Genomic DNA, 18,182 nt, shown 5'->3' with positions numbered 1-18,182 from the left:
TGCACAATATTCATATACAATAAGGAAAATGTGGAAAATAATACAAATGGAATCATGGTCATTTCTAGCTTCAACTGAACAGTACAAAATGAAACCCAAAAACATCTAACAATATCTGACACCCGTCCGCGAAATCTCTAACATTACAAGATCAATCATAAGTCTAGAGCAAAACTGGGACAAGGCCCCCAGTCGGACCTAATACCAAAATAACATAATAATGTTCTAAAGACAAGGCCTTCCGAAATAAAGAAGGCTCACCAATTGCTCACTTCTGTCTGACAGATTCTACGGCTTAGCAGGAACTCTGGGCTGAGCCTCAGACCCTGAAATATAAGGGGTCAGTACAAAGTATTGGTGCGCAGTGCAATCCAAAATAATGAATTTTATAAAACATAAATGAGAGAAATCTGTAAAACAGTATGCATGACATAATTTAAAGCACATGGGCAATTTTCAAATAATCTTAAAGCAAGTTTCTCAATGCAGGTCTAATTTTTGTATTACTTTAGAGTTAGATGGTACACCCTACATTTCTACAATCCCACGGGCTATATGGAATCCGCCCTTGACTCGGCGGCCAAGCCTCCAATCCAAGTTTGCCGCAAGGATTGGGGTGTCAGCAAGGGGGGACATGCAAGATCACAAAGCAAGGTGTCATAATCCCCAATCAAGTCAACATGTCATGGTAGTGCACAAGATCACAAAGCAGGGTTCCTAACCATTGACCTAATTTGGGACGACATGAATCAAGGTACACAAGATCACAAAGCATGGTACCATAACCCCACGTCGGTAAATTACGGTTTCTAGCATAGAGTCTTTCAACTCGTACTTCCTTCGGGTAATCATCTAACTCTTTTTAAGCCCATTTTTAACCTTTTCTGATCATGCATCTTTCAAAACTCTTTTTCTGAAAATCTAATCGAAATCTGACTTTTGTTCTGATCTAATTCTGTTATCGCCTTATCTGTTTTGGTGTTGTCACACCCAAGACTTGCAAGCCATATTTCTAAGCCATACAAATATCATATACAATCTCTTCTTTCGAAACATAAAGTTTGGACCACCATACTTCGAATCAGTTCAAGAAGATTTCATACTTCAAACATTTAGCAAACTATGTAAAGTTCATTCTTGCAAGCATTTCAACAAACACGTGGTGGTCATAAATTTGTGATAAAACATTCAACCTTTTTAATAAACCTCTTTAACCTTCAACACTAAGTTAAATGCCCTCTCATCAATTCAAAGTCATGATCAAGTCATAAACCATAACCAAAACATTTATATCATGTTTTCAACCATGCACTTCGAATAAGTCATAAATTACAAAACTAGGAGCTTGTAAACATGAGAGGAATTTTTAGTAGTTCATGCTCTCAATTCAATCATTCAAACTCATCAAACATGTTCATATATATATATATATATATATAAAACCATACATAATTATAAATCAACTTTAGGAGAAGGCCTCAAGACCAAAACAATAGATCAAAAAGGATTCATAATACATAACTTGTAAATGAAATTTCAAAACCCCTTTGTCAAATTCATGATTTCTCAACATTCAAAACATAATTATAAACGTTTTCACCATGCCCATGTAGTTTAGAAAAAACCCACACAGCTTAGATTATAAAATTTGAAGGATAGAACCTGAATCCTATTCCGTGTCTTGCAGATCTTGACCTTAGGGATGAGTTCTTAATTTATTTATTTTTTTGGGGGAAGGGGGGTGTTGGGGTTTGATTTGAGAGGATTTGAGATGTTGATTTACTGAATTAGGAGAGAAATTACGCCCCTTGAGGGTTCTAAGTTGTTGGTTGGCAGACTTAAGGGTTGAAAAGACTAAAAAACCCTTAAAAACGTGAAAGCAACAGCTGAAGTTTAGGTGCGGGCGTTGGAGCGCACAACTATTGCCTCTTACACGAAAATGGCTGTAACTTTTTGCTCGGCTATCGGATTTAGACGAAATTGGTATCGTTGAAAAGCTACTTCGAAGACCTTTCATTTGATATATAGTAGGACCTGTAATTCGATATAGACGGGAATTTATGATTGATGGAAGTTGATCCAAGTTTAAACAACCACTAAAACTTAATCGGTAGAAATGTTTTCAACTCGTCATAGAGTTAGGAGATTTTTCTGACCTCAATTCATATTAAAAGGTATTCCCACAACATAGGATTTATCATCACATATATATTAACAAGGAGTCATGTAGTTCGGATTTATATGCATAGGAACGACAGTCTAGATTCTAGCCCGAAGGTACGGGGTGTTACAGAACTGTTGTTGATGATATTTTTTATGAAATTTAGCTAATAAAGTAGTTGCATGATTGATGTTTCACTCGTAGTGTAGATATCTTCTTGTAGAAACTAAAAAATTTTATATTAACAATTGTAAGTAGTTACTAATCCTGCTCACTGGATGTAATGAACCCAAATATAATTGGAGTCTGTAAACTCTTCAAAAATGTCAATGGATGCATGTCGGATTCTCCAAAAATAGTGTAACATTAGTGTTAGGGTTTTGGATGGAATAAGCAAACCACAAGGTAAAGAAAACAAGAACAACACAAAGATTTACGTGGAAACCCTTGCGGAAAAAACCACGGGCAAAGGAAGAGGAGGTTTCACTATAATGGAAAGAGAGTATAATGTGGAGAAGGTTGAATTTTCTGAATGCACAAAATAACCTACTAAATGCACTTATATAACATGTGCATACAAATAAGTCCTAGGCCCAAAAACATAAAGGTCCATTCAAGGCCCACTCAACATAATTCGGGTCACAACTCTAACAATCTCCACCTTGACACGAATTCTAATTCAGAACTCAAATCAATTTCAAGACAAACTCTCCACCTCTTCCACAAAAGCCTCTAGGGGTACATCTTAACAACTAACACCAACCAAGTCCAAGCAATGCTCAAACTTGACACTTGGTAATGTCTTGGTCATCTTATCAATTGGATTATCATGGGTACTAATCTTGCTTACCATAATATCACCACGAGCAGTAATTTCATGCACAAAATGATACCAAATATTGATGTGCTTTGTCCTTTAATGAAACATCTGACCTTTCGTAAAGAAGATAACACTCTGACTGTTGCAAAAGACTATAGTAATCTGTAAGTCTTTGGTAAGTTCAAAAAATAGACCCTTCAACCAAATAGCTTCCTTGAAAGCCTCTGTAATAGCCATGTACTCTGCCTCAGTAGTTGACAAAGCAACTGTAGTCTATGAAGTAGCTTTCCAACTGATAGTACAACCACCAATGGTGAAAACATGGCCTGTAAGGGACCTCCTTTTATCATGATCTCCTGCAAAATCAGAATTAACATACCCGATTACTCCATCTCTATTTCGCCCAAACTGCAAACAAACATCAGCAGATCCGTGCAAGTATCTGATGAAAATCCACTGAACTGCTTTCCAATGTTCTTTGCTAGGATTTGCCATGTATCTGCTAACTGCACTGACGACATAAGATAAATCTGGTCGGAAACACACCGTTGCATACATAAGAGACCCAACAGCACTAGAGTATAGAACTCGAGACATATAGTCACGCTCATCATCTGTTTTTGGAGATAAAGTGGCCGAAAGTTTGAAGTGAGCTTTCAATAGATTACTTACAGGTTTGGCATTTTGCATATTGAACCTGTGAAGCACTTTCTCAATATACTTTTTCTGACTCAAGTATAACTTACACTTCTCTTTATCTCTCATAATTTTCATGCCAAGAATCTTCTTTGCTGCTCCTATATCCTTCATCTCAAACTCTTTGCTGAGCTGGGCTTTGACTTTTATTATCTCTCTTATATCCTTTGCTGCAATCAACATATCATCAATATACAAGAGAAGATACACGAATGAACCATCACTTACCTCCTTGAAGTAAACACAACTATCATAACTACTCCTCCAAAATATATGAGAGGTCATAAAGGAGTCAAACCTCTTATACCACTGCCTGGGAGAATGTTTTAAGCCATAAAGATACTTTTCAGCAAGCATACATAGTCCTCCTTTCCTGAGACTACAAAACCCTCTGGTTGCTGCATATAGATGTCCTTCTCAAGTTCTCCATGTAAGAAAGCAGTTTTGATATCCAACTGCTCAAGCTTAAGATTATGCATGGCCACAATACTAAACAATGCTCGAATTGAACTATGCTTTACAACTGAAGAAAACACATCTGTGAAGTCGATACCTGGAACCTGACTGTAGCCTTTAGCAACTAGTCTTGCTTTGTATCTAGCATCTTCAACTCCTGATGTTTCTTCTTTTTTAAATACCCACTTGCAGTAGACAATTTTCTTATCTTTAGTTAATCTCACCAAATCCTATGTGCCATTCTTATAAAGTGATTCCATCTCCTCCTGTATAGCAGTCATCCATCGTCCAGAATCATCATAACTAACTGCCTCTGAGTAAGAAGAAGGTTCTTTACCAGAATCAATACCTTTTGCTACATTTAATGCATAAGCAACCAAATCAGCTTCAACTTATTTCTGAAGAGGTCTAATATCTTTTCTAGGCCTGTCTTTAGCAATATAATATTGTGGCGTCACTGGTGGAGAAGAAAAAATAGTACCATTTTGTATCTCCTGGCTAGACTGAGAAATAGGCACTGGTGTAGACTCTGCTCCAATCTGCAATTCAACATGGGTGCTTGACTTTTGCTAATTCATGTCACTAAGCTCATCTGGAGGCGAAACACTAGATTCAGAGAGAGCCCGAAGTATGACAGTTTCATCAAATACAACATCCCTGCTAATTATAATTTTTCTGCTTTCTGGACACCAAAGTTTATAACCTTTAACACCAGGCTTATAACCCATAAATAAGCAGTTGACAGATCTAGGTTCCAACTTTCCATTATCAACATGAGCATATGCAGGACATCCAAATATCCTCAAATTAGAATAACTAGCAGGAGTACCAGACCATACCTCTTGTGGAGTCTTTTTATCAATCACGACTGAGGGAGAGTGGTTAATAAGAAGGCAAGCTGTGGAGGCAGCTTCGGCCCAAAAGACTTCGGTAAACAAACATTAGAGAGTATACAACACACCCTCTCTATTATAGTCCTATTCATTCATTCGACTATACCATTCTGCTGCAGAGTATGACGAACTGTCAAGTGCCTCACAATTCCTTCTGACTTGCACAAAGCATTAAATTTATTAGAACAGAACTCTAAATCATTATCGGTTCGAAGGAGTTTTACCTGCTTCCCTGACTTCTTTTCAATCATAGTCTTCCACTCCTTGAAAGTAGGCAACACATCATTCTTTTGCTTCAGAAAGAACACCCAAAATTTTTTGGAATAGTCATCAATAATAGTCAATAAGTAATTAGCGCCTCCTCTAGAAGGTACTCTAGTAGGACCTCAGAGATCAGAATGAATGTAATCAAGTGTGTCTTTAGTTGAGTGGATGCCTTTTAGTGAATCAGACTCTCTTCTTCTTGCCGAAAATGCGGTGATCACAGAACTCTAATTTGGTAATACTCTGCCCATCAAGAAGTCCTCTCCTGCTTAGTTCAGCCATCCCGTTTTCACTCATATTCCCTAGGCGCATATGTTAAAGTTTAGCAACATTACTTTCTGATAGAGAGGAGGTAGAAACGGCTACATCACATGTAACAGTAGAGCCTTGCAGGACATATAAATTTGCAGACTTTCTCTTTCCCTTCATCACAACAAGAGCACCTTTAGTAACCTTCAGGACTCCACCTTTACCAGTGTACCTATAACCGTTCGAATCAAGGGTACTTAAGGAAATAAGATTTCTCTTCAGGTCTGAGACATACCGCACATCACCAAGTGTCCTCACAACCCCATCAAACATCTTGATCCTGATTGTTCCAATACCAGCTATTTTACAAGATGTGTTATTTTCCATTAACACAGCACCTTTAGAGACTGTTTCATATATTGTAAACCAATCCTGATTACGACACATATGAAATGTGCAAGCTGAATCAAGAATCCAATCCTCATTGGGTTTGGAGTTACCATCAGAAACTACCAAGAGTTCTCCATCACTAACGCCATCTTCCACAAAACTGGCTTCACCGGAATTCTCTGGTTGGTTTTCCTTCGGTTTTGGAGCTTTTCTTTTCTCTCTATTCTGTAATTTCCAACGCTCGAATTTAATATGGCCCTTCTTCTTGCAGTAATTACAGGTTTCTGTCATCACCCCCAGAATTTCTCTCACGAGTCCTTCCTCCTCGAATAATGAGACCATCTCCTTGAGTGTCCGACCCATTCACAAGATGCATCATAGACTTTATCAATCGTCAGGGTATCATGACTATATAAAATCGTATCCCTAAAGGTCGTGTATGATGCAGGCAGCGAACACAAAAAAATAACCCTAAATCTTCCTCATCGTACTTAACCTCCAGAGTCCTTAAATCAGAAACGATTTCTGTAAAGACAGATAGATGATCTTCCAAAGACTCACCCTCAGACATACGATGGGAATAAAGTCGCTGTTTGAGATGCAACTTATTTGTTATGCTTTTCGTCATGCATAAAGATTCCAGTTTCAACCACAACGCAGCAGCAGTGGTCTCCTTCAAAACATCCTGTAGAATCTGATTGGATAAATGAAGATGGATCTGAGATAGAGCCTTCCGATCCTTACGTCGTTTGTCCTCGTCCGTCCACGATGAGGGCATCTTATCAAACCCTAATAGAGCATCATCCAAATCCATCTGCGCGAGCACAACCCGCATCTTAACCTGCCATAACAAAAATCTGGTGTTGCGATCCAACAACGGAATATGATGCTTCATGGTTGCCATCCCCGAGAAAACAATTAACCAAGCTTTGATACCAATTTGGACAGAATAAGCAAACCACAAGCAAAAGAAAACAAGAACAACACATAGATTTACGTGGAAATCCTTGCGGGAAAAACCACGAGCAGAAGCAGAGGAGGTTCACTATAATGGAAAGATAGTACAATGTGGAGAAGGCTGAATTTTCTGAATGCATAAAATAATCCACTAAATGCACTTACATAATATGTGCATACAAGTAAGTCCTAGGTACAAAAACATAAAGGTTCATTTAAGTCTTAGGCACAAAAACATAAAGGTCCATTTTCGCACAGGTGTGGCATCCGCACAGTGCAACTTAGATTGAGGGCACGTTTTCGCACGTGCCATTCACTCTCATGTATAGCGCTATTTTCAAAATTATCGATGAAAATATCCTCTTAATTATGTTTAGCGTGGCTTAGTTCTTGGTAAGAAATTCAAACTGTATCAGTGGTATTGGGACAACTATAGAAGTTGTTTGACAATTGAATAGTAGTTGTCGGGACAACTAATGATAGTTGTTTGACAACTGCATGCATATTGTGGAACTGTGTACAGTTGGGTGAAGGATATGGGGGTTATTATAGTGGTATAATACATACCAGCGGTCGGAGTTCTTCTCTAAACGATTAGAAAAGAGAGAAATTGAATTTCTCAGGGAAACATTGGCCGGCCCTTGATGTGCATGGAAGAAATGCAAGCAGAAAACATGTCCACAAGATGCTACGTGATGATATTGCTGCATACGGTGGTCACACCACCGCTCCTCCTAATGACCTATTTAAATTCTCCCCTTCCCTCCAGGTGAAGAGAATCGGAGGCAAAGGGATGATATCTGTGTAATATCGGGTTAACCAATCTTGTCATCTCCGATGGAGGCTCAAATGGGGGAAAGTCCAGCTCCTATGGAAGGAACTTTACTTGTTTCTACTCTATTAGAACAAGACAGAGAAGCCTCACCACTAGCTGTTTTTTTATGGGAAAACAAGTCTTCAGATATGCTTTCTCAAGCATCTGAATTTTCACAAAATTGTGTTGAGTCAGAGTTCTATTTTCCTTCTTCTATGATTTCTTTTGACAACGAACCTGAGATTCTGGTAGCTCCAATTTGGCCCTCACTGAACATGGTTCATGAGTGTGTTTATTTATTTGCATATTATTGATATAATAACGTCATTTTAGGTTCAAGAATTGCTATTGATGGTATGTTTTATGAAATTTAGCTAATAAAGTTGTTGCGTTGATGATTTTGTTAGTAGTGTATACTTTCTTTGTCAGAAGTTTTTATGTTGGAAAATGGGTAGGCCTTATCATTCTTATTTACGTTGTCTTTCTTGGTTGTTTGTTACTTTACTAATCTAGTGGCAAAGGTTAATCATCTTTTATAGCAGTTTTATGATTTATTTACAAGTTATGTATCATCACAGTGAATGTTAGCTGAAGATATGATTTTTTCTTTTTCAGGATCTATTATACAAGAATTCGGTTGGGTTCCCCTCCTAAGGAATTCCACGTACAGATAGATACTGGAAGCGACGTTCTGTGGGTTAGTTGTATCTCCTGTAAAGGTTGCCCAACACTTGGTGGAATTGATCAGGTTAGGATTTTGTTATTATTCCTTCGAATTTACATTTCTTTTTCTTTTCTAGACGGGGAATCTTGGTCGTTTGAGTGTACAGTTGTAGGAATATGATATCAGAATATTGTAGTTAGTCAGCATAATTAGTTAAGTTTATTAATCAGTTAGCTAAAGGTTAGTTTTACCAACCTTAGAGTCTAGCAGTTTTGTAAGTATGAAGAAATTTCGGGAGTGATGTAGAGGCTTTTGAAGATTGGTCTCTGGAAGATAAGAGTGAATTTTTGAGGCTTTTCATAGAAAGCGAGAAAAAGTGTCTGCAACTTATTTAAACAGTGAAGAAGTTAACTCTAACAAAGACAAGTTAGTGAAAACAAGAAACAAGAAGGATACAGAAGCTGGAGCAGTCAGACTCTTCTTGCATTCCTAGTAATCTCCTCCTCGAATATGATTTCAGCTACTGAAAAGGAGAAGCATAATGGAGTTGGTGCAAACACAATCAACAGTAGAATTTGTGATGTTTACTCAAGAGCTGCTTCGAAAGAGCATATGATGTACCTTGTGAACTGTCACATTGCTGCACATTTAGGATTCTTCAATTATCAAATTCCTACTTCATATTTCGCTCTTGAGAACAAGTGTGATCTCAAGGGGAAGGGATGCGCTCAGTTTGTACAGTTAACAGTTTTCTATGCCTTCACTTGGAAAGACGATATATTCCCACAAAGTGGGGTTTAGGGAGGGTAAGTGTACACAGTCCATATCAGTACCTCAGAGTGAAGTCGCTTGGGACAGACACATGTATATGGTGAAAATGAAATTGACTTTGGTGGTACAGGTAAAATGTTTCCTTTAGAAGTTATGAGCTTGGCTGAATATGAGAATTCTTCATTGGGATGGAAGAAAAGCTAGAGAAACTGGAGTTAGAATGACTGTGAAGCATTTGAAGTTGAGATCAAGAAAAAAAATACTATCAACATTGAAGGCTTCTTGATTGCTACCCACGAGTTAGACGAGTTTGACAAAGTATTCTATTTAGTCTTATATATGTATCTCTTCTAGTGTAAGTAAATATTGTGGATGCTATACCAATGGATGCAAAAAGCTGACACGATAATAAAACCACCTAGAATATTGACGGTATGTGCTCGTGGTGACTTAATTGTCCTGCAGTAGTTACTTCTGTTTTATTTTCCGTTGACAGATTTATGTCACATAATTGAGATAAATTGACAGATTTTTTATTTCTTTCAAATTTTTAGTACATTATATTGCACTATTCTTTTATTCTACTTTGTTCTTCTCTTGATCCTCTAACATATCGACATGGCAAACAATGGACGTCATCCATCTAAATATGCAGAATCCTACTGACAGAAAAATGTGCCAACAATCAAATTTTGAGAAGTAGAAAGAATGTGCTATACAACCATTTTGCGACGCAGATGTAGCACATCACAGACGGGTGACCTAGCGATGCTTGGCAGCGCAGCTGACGGGATTTTCGGACTTGGGCAGTATGGCGTGTCGGTAATCGCACAGCTTTCTGCCCAAGGAGTGATCCCGCATGTTTTCTCCCATTGCTTGAGAGGAAGCAATGGTGGAGGTGGCATTTTGGTGTTTGGTCAAATTGTGGAGCCAACTTTGGTTTACACTCCACTTGTCCCATCACAGTAAGTTATCTCTTTCTTGGCGAGCTTGTGTGACTTCATTTCTCTTTGTTGATAGCTTGTGACAATGTTTCCAATTTTACTTTGCCAAAACTTCTAGCATAGCCATCTGATTTGCGCCAAATATTGGCATAGCAAAGGTACTTGGTATAAAAGTAACAGAAAAATTCCATCTAAGATGACAGAAAAATAAGCAACGAAAGTTACACAGTTGAAGTTTCTCTTTGATTTATTACTTTGTCCCAGTTTGTCTGGCGGAACTACTAAAAGTCCCCTTAGTATAAAAGTGCTTGTTTTTGTGTCTAGTGGAGTTTAATAAGCCATGTCAAATCTTGTAAGAACATATCAATAAAGACAAAACGGGGATGTAAAAATTAAATAATTGATGCTGGGAAGTAGACTATCTGATTAACCATTTAGGTGGGGATATGGTGACGTTCTTCTTTTGGTAACTAACCATTCTCATTATCAGAAGTGAACATTACATAGCATCGAAAAAAGACCAACTGTTGAACATCACAAAATTGTAGCCAGTACCTAAGCTACACCAACACAAACTAAGTTCCCGCTAGGATAAAAATTGTAGTCCTGCAACCATACTGCAAGTCTAGCCTGTTTAGTAGCTCCAGCATGGACGCCCTGTATGATGAGTTTGAACACAACCTGAGGACTCTGTCTGTTGTTTTGAAACACTCGAGCATTCCTTTCCGTCCAAACATAGTATACTGCTGCATCCAACATCATTTTGTGGACCTCAGCTTTTGGTGTTCTTCCTTTATCATGTAGTTCAGCCCATTTTAGTTCCTCTAACCATTGGGCTGGGGCTTTCCTTCAATAGTTGCTGCCATATTTCAGAAGATACTCATATTTCCTTCTGATTCCTTCTCACACAGAGGGCAAATCTGATTGGTAGTTACACCCCATTGGACTAAACGATCCCTGGTACTTAGTATTCCAAGTTCAGCCAATCTCAGCATAAAAATCCATCTAGGGAGGCCTTCATTGTTGCATACCAGTCTTCTCCATGACACCTTCTGAAAATGCCGTCTCAGCTTTAAATAAAACTTCTTACTTGAGAAGGTAGGCATAGTTAGGATTTCTTCAACACTATATCCAGCTTGAGCAAAGTATTTTGTAGCCTTGAGGATCCTTTGGATGATTCATGCGGCCTGGTTGGGAACATCCATCATCAAGTCCCTATTCCCATAATAGCTTTTGTGGTGTTCCATAAGAGCTTGCTAATTGCAGCCTTATTCCATGTAGCCACATCTAAAATGTTCATGCCTCCAGCAGCACTTGGATAGCATACTCTAACCCAAGCAAGTAGTGATCGATCATGCAAATAGGGAAGCTGAAATATGCAGTCCTCGCTATTGATTAGTTTATATCCTTTGTTACTGTATGGACTCTTGAACTGATCAAGCTTCCAATAAAATGTGATCAGACGGTAATCTTTAATGTGTAAGCCTATACTAATACAGCTTTGATTTTCCCTTTCTTTGCCCCCACAGTAAATATGGAACGTGGATAAATATCCTTCACCTTCCCCTATGCTTTTTCATAAATATCCTCACTTTTTTCGTTGCCCGGGCCGCATTACATGGTGAATCTTGAGACTATTGCTGTCAATGGACAGACATTGACAATCAATCCTCAAGTATTTAAAACAACAAGATACAGGGGAACCATGGTTGATTCTGGAACGACTCTGGGATACCTTGCTGAAGAAGCTTATGATATTTTTGTTAATGCTGTAAGTTATACTATTCGACTGATCTTGTGCTTTGCTTGCACTGTCATGAGGTTCCCCTTATAACTCAATTCTTTTTTCTCCCGCAGATCACTAAGGCTGTTTCACAGCATGTGTGCGCTTTTGATGGCCTGACTAGCCAGTTCTATCGAACCACCTCCAGGTTTTCTTTAAAAAATTGAACTTGGGAGCTTCCACGCTCATTTCTTTCTGATGGTTTAGTTTAGTTTTGCACTGAAATTTTGACTAGTACTTTTTTTGTGTGTGCAGCGTTGATATATTTCCCGTGGTGAGTTTGAACTTCACTGGTGGTGCAGCAATGCTATTAAGGGGTGAGGACTACCTTGTACAACAATTTTCCATTGTAAGTCAAATTTTCTTAAACTCGTGTATGTATTCTTAAGTTTACAGATGACTTCACACTGTGGCCAAAAGTTATGTAACTCTTTTAGCTCCCGCAATTTAGTTTTTTTGAAAGTAATCTATTGCACTCAGTACAGTTTTTGCTTCTGTAGGGTGCTGAAACTGTCTGGTGCATGGGCTTTCAGAAATTTCCAGGCCGAGGACTGACAATTTTAAGAGGTAACCTCTTTTAAGTTGAACGAGTGCACTCTTTTTTGTGTTTCCCTGCACCTCTATGTCTTGCTCGCTGAGTTACTGAGCTAAACCTGTTGTTGAGATTCGTATATATCCTCTACTTTTAAAAGACTATCACAGCAAAAACCTTAGATTCAGCCTGAATAGAACCTCCTGAATGATCTGATACAATGATGTCTTGCGGGGTTCTTCCTTGCTGAAAAAATAATAGGATTTCTCTCAGCCCACAAGTGAGTGATAGAAGCAGCTTCTACACACCTCATCACCCTTACTACTTCCTTTACAATATTGCATAGCCCATTTTAGTTCTTGTGTCCACTCCAAATTAGCTCTGGTAACCCTCTGCCAGGATAATAATATACAGCACACAAAGAAGATCAGTTTATATACAGCCTGCCTATGATTGCTAATCTCATTATATACAGCCATTTAGAAGCTCCTTTGTTTTAAATATGAGTTTCCTCCACTGTACTTTTGGAAAGTCACCCTGTAGTCTCTTATACACAGCTCTAATATACAATCTGCCCTTTCCATTATAATTCTTGGCCTTAAATTGTTAGGCATGGACTCATTGTACCCATAACTTCTCTTTATTCTTGCACAAGTACCAAAGAAGTATCAATGAACTGGATGGTTTTCTTTGGCAGTATAAACACTTGAGCCCAAAAAGTCTCTATTGAAAACAGTACACTTTTGAGCAATTTGGTCCTTCCAGAATATGTTAGGAACCTTGCTGTCAACGAAGTCATCTTCCCAAGCATTTTCTCTATAAGTGACTCACATTGGAGAGCAGTTAGCCTCTTTGTACACAAAGGGACCCCCAGATACCCGAAAGCCAGTTTCTCCCTAAGAATATCCCAACAGATTGAGTATTTGTTGCTGTACTGGTGGTAAGTTCCCCCAAAATAGATATAACTTTTCTGTACGTTAGCAATCAGATGACGCAGCTGAATGTCTTTCGAATCTCTCCTGTAATGCAGTAATAGATTTTGAATCACCCCTGCATAAAAGTAGCAGATCATCAGCAAAGCCTAAAAGTAACCTCTTGTCTTCTTTTTTGTCGATTCATATTTTCATATTTCTGTGCAGACATGGTTCTTAAGGACAAGATTGTTATTTATGATCTGGCTAGACAACAGATTGGATGGGCCAGTTACAATTGTAAGTCATATAGTTATCCCTACACTCTCTGGTAAATTAATGTATACCTTTAGTCAGTTGTCGTGTTAAGCTAAGTCATGTTCCTTATCTGTTTAAATATCAGGTTCTCAGTCCGTCAAGGTTTCAGCTACCACGAGCAACGCCTGTGTTGCCAGCATTAGTGTTTGGCACTTACTACTTGTTCTTGTAATAAACTATAGTGTTGCTGTTTCTAGGTGTTTTCTTTTACATTAGTAGCCTCTTAAGGCAATTTCCTAGTTCCACTTATTGTAGATTCATGTAGTGATTACTTCCTTTGTAAAGTAGATTCTGAACACTTGGGTATAACATTATTCTCCATAGTTGCATTTGATTTTGAATGAAAATTTTGTTAAACACTGCCCAATTATGTGTTTGGCTGATGTCAAAGTATTTGTCTTGTATTGTGAGAGAACTATTTAGTAAATGATCCTCTTTTTATTTGTTTTGCAACTTATGAATCTTTTAGACCGCGGTCTACTGAGAATTTTACATAAACGTTAGACGACATGCTAAGTTATTGCGTGTTGTGAATGTAAAAAGGGGAGCAAAGTCATGTTTAGTGTCTTGCCTATGAAGGGAAAAGAGCACATATATTCCTCTTAACTTTGCGATTTAGAAACAATTCCCTGTTGTCAAGTCTTTGTTGGTTTCAAAGGGCCACCGAGCAAAAACTTCAATGAAACGACCTCGAATGCAAATTCCAACTGCGCCAGCAGCTCCGAAATATCAATTTTAGGCTAGGTAGATCTTAGGTTCGGGACCCAATGCACCGGGCTCATTTTGACCTATTGATCGAAAAGTTGGAAAATTGAAAATTTGGGTGTGGACTCACATTTGATCGAAACGACCTCGGATGAAAAACCCGAGTTCGTCATAGTAAACGTCGAATTTAGTGTGGTTACATAGTTCATTTGCATATACCGAATTCCGAATGAATCCCGAAACATTAATAATTTCTTAGGCAATGGAAATCCTATTCAAGTAATTGTTAATTAGCCAAAAGGTAGTTCGTGGACATGCATAAATAAGTAGAATTTGCATCACAATATAGTGCAAAATGTAATAAAAATAGATATGTGTTCATACTATATTAATAAATCTAAGATATGTGTTTTCATATACACATATTTATGTTGATGAAGATTAACAATAAATATACTAATAATTGTCTAGGGAATTTTTCAAAGATCAGTATAGTATTGTGTCATCCATCCTTCAATGATTTCAACTTCTGTTTTCCTTTGCATGTTTAGCCATTCTGCATCACTTGGCTTTGCAGTAAGAATGTCCAGACAATGGGAACCTACAAAAATAGGAAATGAGAAGAAATTCGAGTCGATGTAAACTTCTATTTGGTAATTTTTCACTCAGCATTCGGTCCTCATTTTGGGGTCTAGACCAGAGGCGAACCCAAGATTTGAAGTCTGTGGGTACACCAATGTTGTCAAAGACATACATAAGCCTTGAAACAAGACTCAAAATGTATTGAGCGCTCACCTCACTTAATGTGCAACTTAGGTTTTAATTTCTAATACATACTTTCCCGTGTTAATGAGGCTTTATGAAGAGGCGAATACTAAACAATTGATATTTCACTTTATCAAAAAAAAAAAATTTGTTTATATATTTGTCATTCATTCTTATATTATTAGTCTTGGACTAGACATATATTTAAATCTTTTCTACCTTTATGCCCTTTTTCGTTAAATCTCACGCTTTATTTGTACTTTGTGCTTAAACACAATAGACCTTTAAGCTTTTTTACGCTTATTGCTTTTGATAATATTGTGGTGCATCAATATTATCTTAAGATGTTAGAAAAACTTTCGATGTCGATTAAGGGATATAATCATATTCAATTGGTCGCCAAAGACATGAACAATATTGAAAAAATAAATATATAGAACAAATATGAGTTCTAAGCTAATAACTTTACTTTCTTATAATATGAGGTTTACTTTTAATATTATTGAACAATTAGTCATGGTAGCTCAATAGTGAAGGAGGGGTCACCTTATGGACTTGTTGCGGGTTCAAATCCTCAATCCAACAATTTTGTAGTTTTTAAATCTGAATTATTGAAAATAAAGATAAATTTTTGTGCAACCCATAGATCGATCCTTGGTCGCGTGGACGAAAGCGTCGGCTTCAACCTATGTACCAATTGATCTTGGGGTGCACTAGTAGCTATATCCCAATTTCTCAAGGTATATACACATAATTTTTTTCGACGTTAACGGGTGCACGTGCACCCCACCTATACATATGGGTTCGCCCCTGGTCTAGACTAATCTGGATTGATTCACACCTTATTCGTTCATTAAAGTAGGAAGCGCCTCAGCCCTAAAAGTTAGTCATTGTCATTAAGTTTCACATGTGGAATTTACGAAACTCTATGACGGTGACATTTTTTCAAAAACATGGCTAAAAGTAAACCTGTCAAACGGGCCGAGCTGGCCCGTTTCGGCCCAGTAAATTCGACCCGAATAGATGACCTGAACCAGTGAGCCCCCGGGCTACAGGGTTGCCGACGGTCTGAGTTGAGAGACCCGGTTAACTCGGCCCTGTCCAAACTCGGACCAGGCCCACCAATTACCTGGCCCGGCCCGGTTAGATTTAAAAAAAAATCTGCAAAATTGATCGTTGGGCCACATTTGCCAATTGGACCATTGATGCCCAACGGCATTATAGCCGTTTGGTGCTCCCAACGGCCAATTGGCCTAATTTGTTAAAAAAATAAAATTAATTCAAAAAAATTCTTTTTAATTCAATTTTTTTCTATAAATACCTCCAATTCAAAATTCATTTTTCACACAAATCTCAATCTCTCTCAAATATTCTAATTATCTCCTAAAGTGCTCAATTTTATTTTATTTTAATTTTGTGATTACAAATACAAGTGAAAGTTTTCTAAAGTCGCAACTTTTGGATACTTTCAAAATTTAGTATTGTCGTTCCATCTCTTATCTTTAATTTTTAATTAGTGTATTAATTGTTGAATATTTATTTTTATTATTATTGTGTATTTTGAATATTTTTTAGTTTATTTTATAATATAGATAAAATAAGAAAACTCGATAAAAGTGTCAAAAAATTTTGTTCCGGAAGTGGTAGTGGTAGTAAAAGACGAATTGGTGGCGGTTCCGGTAAAGGTAGTTCAAGTAATAGATACACCTGTGTGCCTCCGATACCGGTTAGTCAACTTTTCGAGGAAGAAATAGATTTAGCTGCTCACGATATGGATTATGCAGAAACTCAGGAAAATTATGGTATAGAAGAAGAAAATGAAGTAGATGCGTTTAATTTAGATGATGATGATGATGAAAATATTGGTGAGACACTTGCAGTAGGAAATGCTAATGTTAGATCTGAATCGGTTAATCTTCCTCCCCGTCCTCCCCGTGCCCCAAGAGCTCGTAAAAGAACTAGTTTTGCATGAGAATTTTTTACGGAGGACAAATTAAGGTGTGATGCAATATTTGTGAAATTGTATATGAACATAAAAGAGGAGACAATCAAGAGGGTACGGGTTCGTTGATAAGACATATAAAAGATAATCACGCTAGAGAGTAACTTATTGCACAAGGTAGTGAGACTATTGGTGAGCCAACACAAATTAGATTGAACCCAACAAGTGGTCAATTAGCTAAGAATTATAATAAAATGAAGGACCGGGAAGAAATAACAAAAATTATAGTTGTGGGTTGTTTTCTATTCACTTTTGCTACTTCAGATGCTTTTATTCATTATATTCAAGTAATTTATAATCTTATATTTAATGGTATTCTTAGAAATACTTATCGGGCCGATATTTTTAGACTTCATGCACAATATGTTTATTATTTATCTACATTATTAAAAAATATCCAATGTAGAATTGCTCTAACTTCCGATCTTGGTTGTGTTGTCAATAAAAATGATTATTTAACCATTACTTGTCACTCAATAGATAATAATTTTGTTATGCAAAAACGTATTCTACCTTTTTTGTATGATGAATATCGTAGACATACTGAAAAATTTATTTCTGAATCTATTACTAAAATTGCAGAATATTATGATATTGTAAAAAAAAAATTTTATATATTGCTTTTGATAATGCATCTAACAAGGCTGCTATTGACAAGTTAAAAGCTGACTTTTCTCCACCGTTATCATGATTGATTGCGGAACGACTCTGGGATATCTAGCTGAAGAAGCTTATGATATTTTTGTTAATGCTGTAAGTTATATTATTCGACTGATCTTGTGATTTGCTTGCACTTTTCATGATGTTCCCCTTATAACTCAATTCTTTTTTCTCCAGCAGATCACTATGGCTGTTTCACAACACGTGCGTCCTTTTGATGGCCTGAATAACCAATGGTATCATAATATTAAACGATTGTCTTTATTTCATGTGTTATATATGTTAAAAATTAGAGACCAATTTAATATAGTAAGTAAGAAATCTCTTTTTAAGTGATTTGTCTATCTGATGAGGAAGAAATTTTTTTTTAAGTGATTTGTCTACCTGATGAGGAAATTTGCTACCTCAAAGAAAAAGAATCAAAAGA

At 37.2% G+C, this 18,182-nt stretch overlaps 1 protein-coding gene and 1 long non-coding RNA gene across 4 annotated transcripts; one reads left to right on the top strand and one right to left on the bottom strand.

The window, feature by feature from the left end:
* On the bottom strand, positions 1–1,912 carry LOC107848708. Its single transcript, XR_007047040.1, has 2 exons — positions 1,663–1,912; positions 1–326 (listed from the first exon to the last, which is right to left on the bottom strand). It is a non-coding gene; the product is annotated as an uncharacterized LOC107848708 (long non-coding RNA).
* Positions 1,913–7,274: 5,362 nt separating this feature from the next.
* On the top strand, positions 7,275–13,990 carry LOC107846099 (aspartic proteinase 36-like). 3 transcript variants are annotated; one of them, XM_047399248.1, is made up of 8 exons: positions 7,275–8,448; positions 9,791–10,100; positions 11,734–11,850; positions 11,937–12,010; positions 12,118–12,211; positions 12,363–12,429; positions 13,534–13,605; positions 13,709–13,990. In XM_047399248.1, exons 3-8 carry the CDS (start codon positions 11,785–11,787, stop codon positions 13,837–13,839), a joined length of 504 nt encoding a protein of 167 aa, XP_047255204.1. In that variant the 5' UTR covers positions 7,275–8,448; positions 9,791–10,100; positions 11,734–11,784; the 3' UTR covers positions 13,840–13,990. The 3 variants fall into 3 exon arrangements, with proteins under 3 accessions (XP_047255204.1, XP_047255202.1, XP_047255203.1); XM_047399246.1 differs by having other exon boundaries at positions 11,609–11,850; XM_047399247.1 differs by lacking the exon at positions 7,275–8,448 and having other exon boundaries at positions 8,479–10,100; positions 11,609–11,850.
* The last annotated feature ends 4,192 nt before the right edge of the window (positions 13,991–18,182 follow it).

Source organism: Capsicum annuum, chromosome 11 (genome assembly GCF_002878395.1).
Source record: "Capsicum annuum cultivar UCD-10X-F1 chromosome 11, UCD10Xv1.1, whole genome shotgun sequence".
NCBI lineage: Eukaryota > Viridiplantae > Streptophyta > Magnoliopsida > Solanales > Solanaceae > Capsicum > Capsicum annuum.
Note: the sequence above shows the minus strand (reverse complement) of the source record. Positions and strands in the feature narration are given on the sequence as shown.

What these genes read in the sequence shown, in the direction of transcription:
- LOC107846099 (XM_047399246.1), top strand. Translation starts at nt 11,698, where the DNA reads ATGGTGAATCTTGAGACTATTGCTGTCAATGGACAGACATTGACAATC. An exon ending in TTCTATCGAACCACCTCCAG is followed by an intron (nt 12,011 to 12,117) that starts GTTTTCTTTAAA and finishes TTGTGTGTGCAG; the next exon opens with CGTTGATATATTTCCCGTGG. An exon ending in TTGTACAACAATTTTCCATT is followed by an intron (nt 12,212 to 12,362) that starts GTAAGTCAAATT and finishes TTGCTTCTGTAG; the next exon opens with GGTGCTGAAACTGTCTGGTG.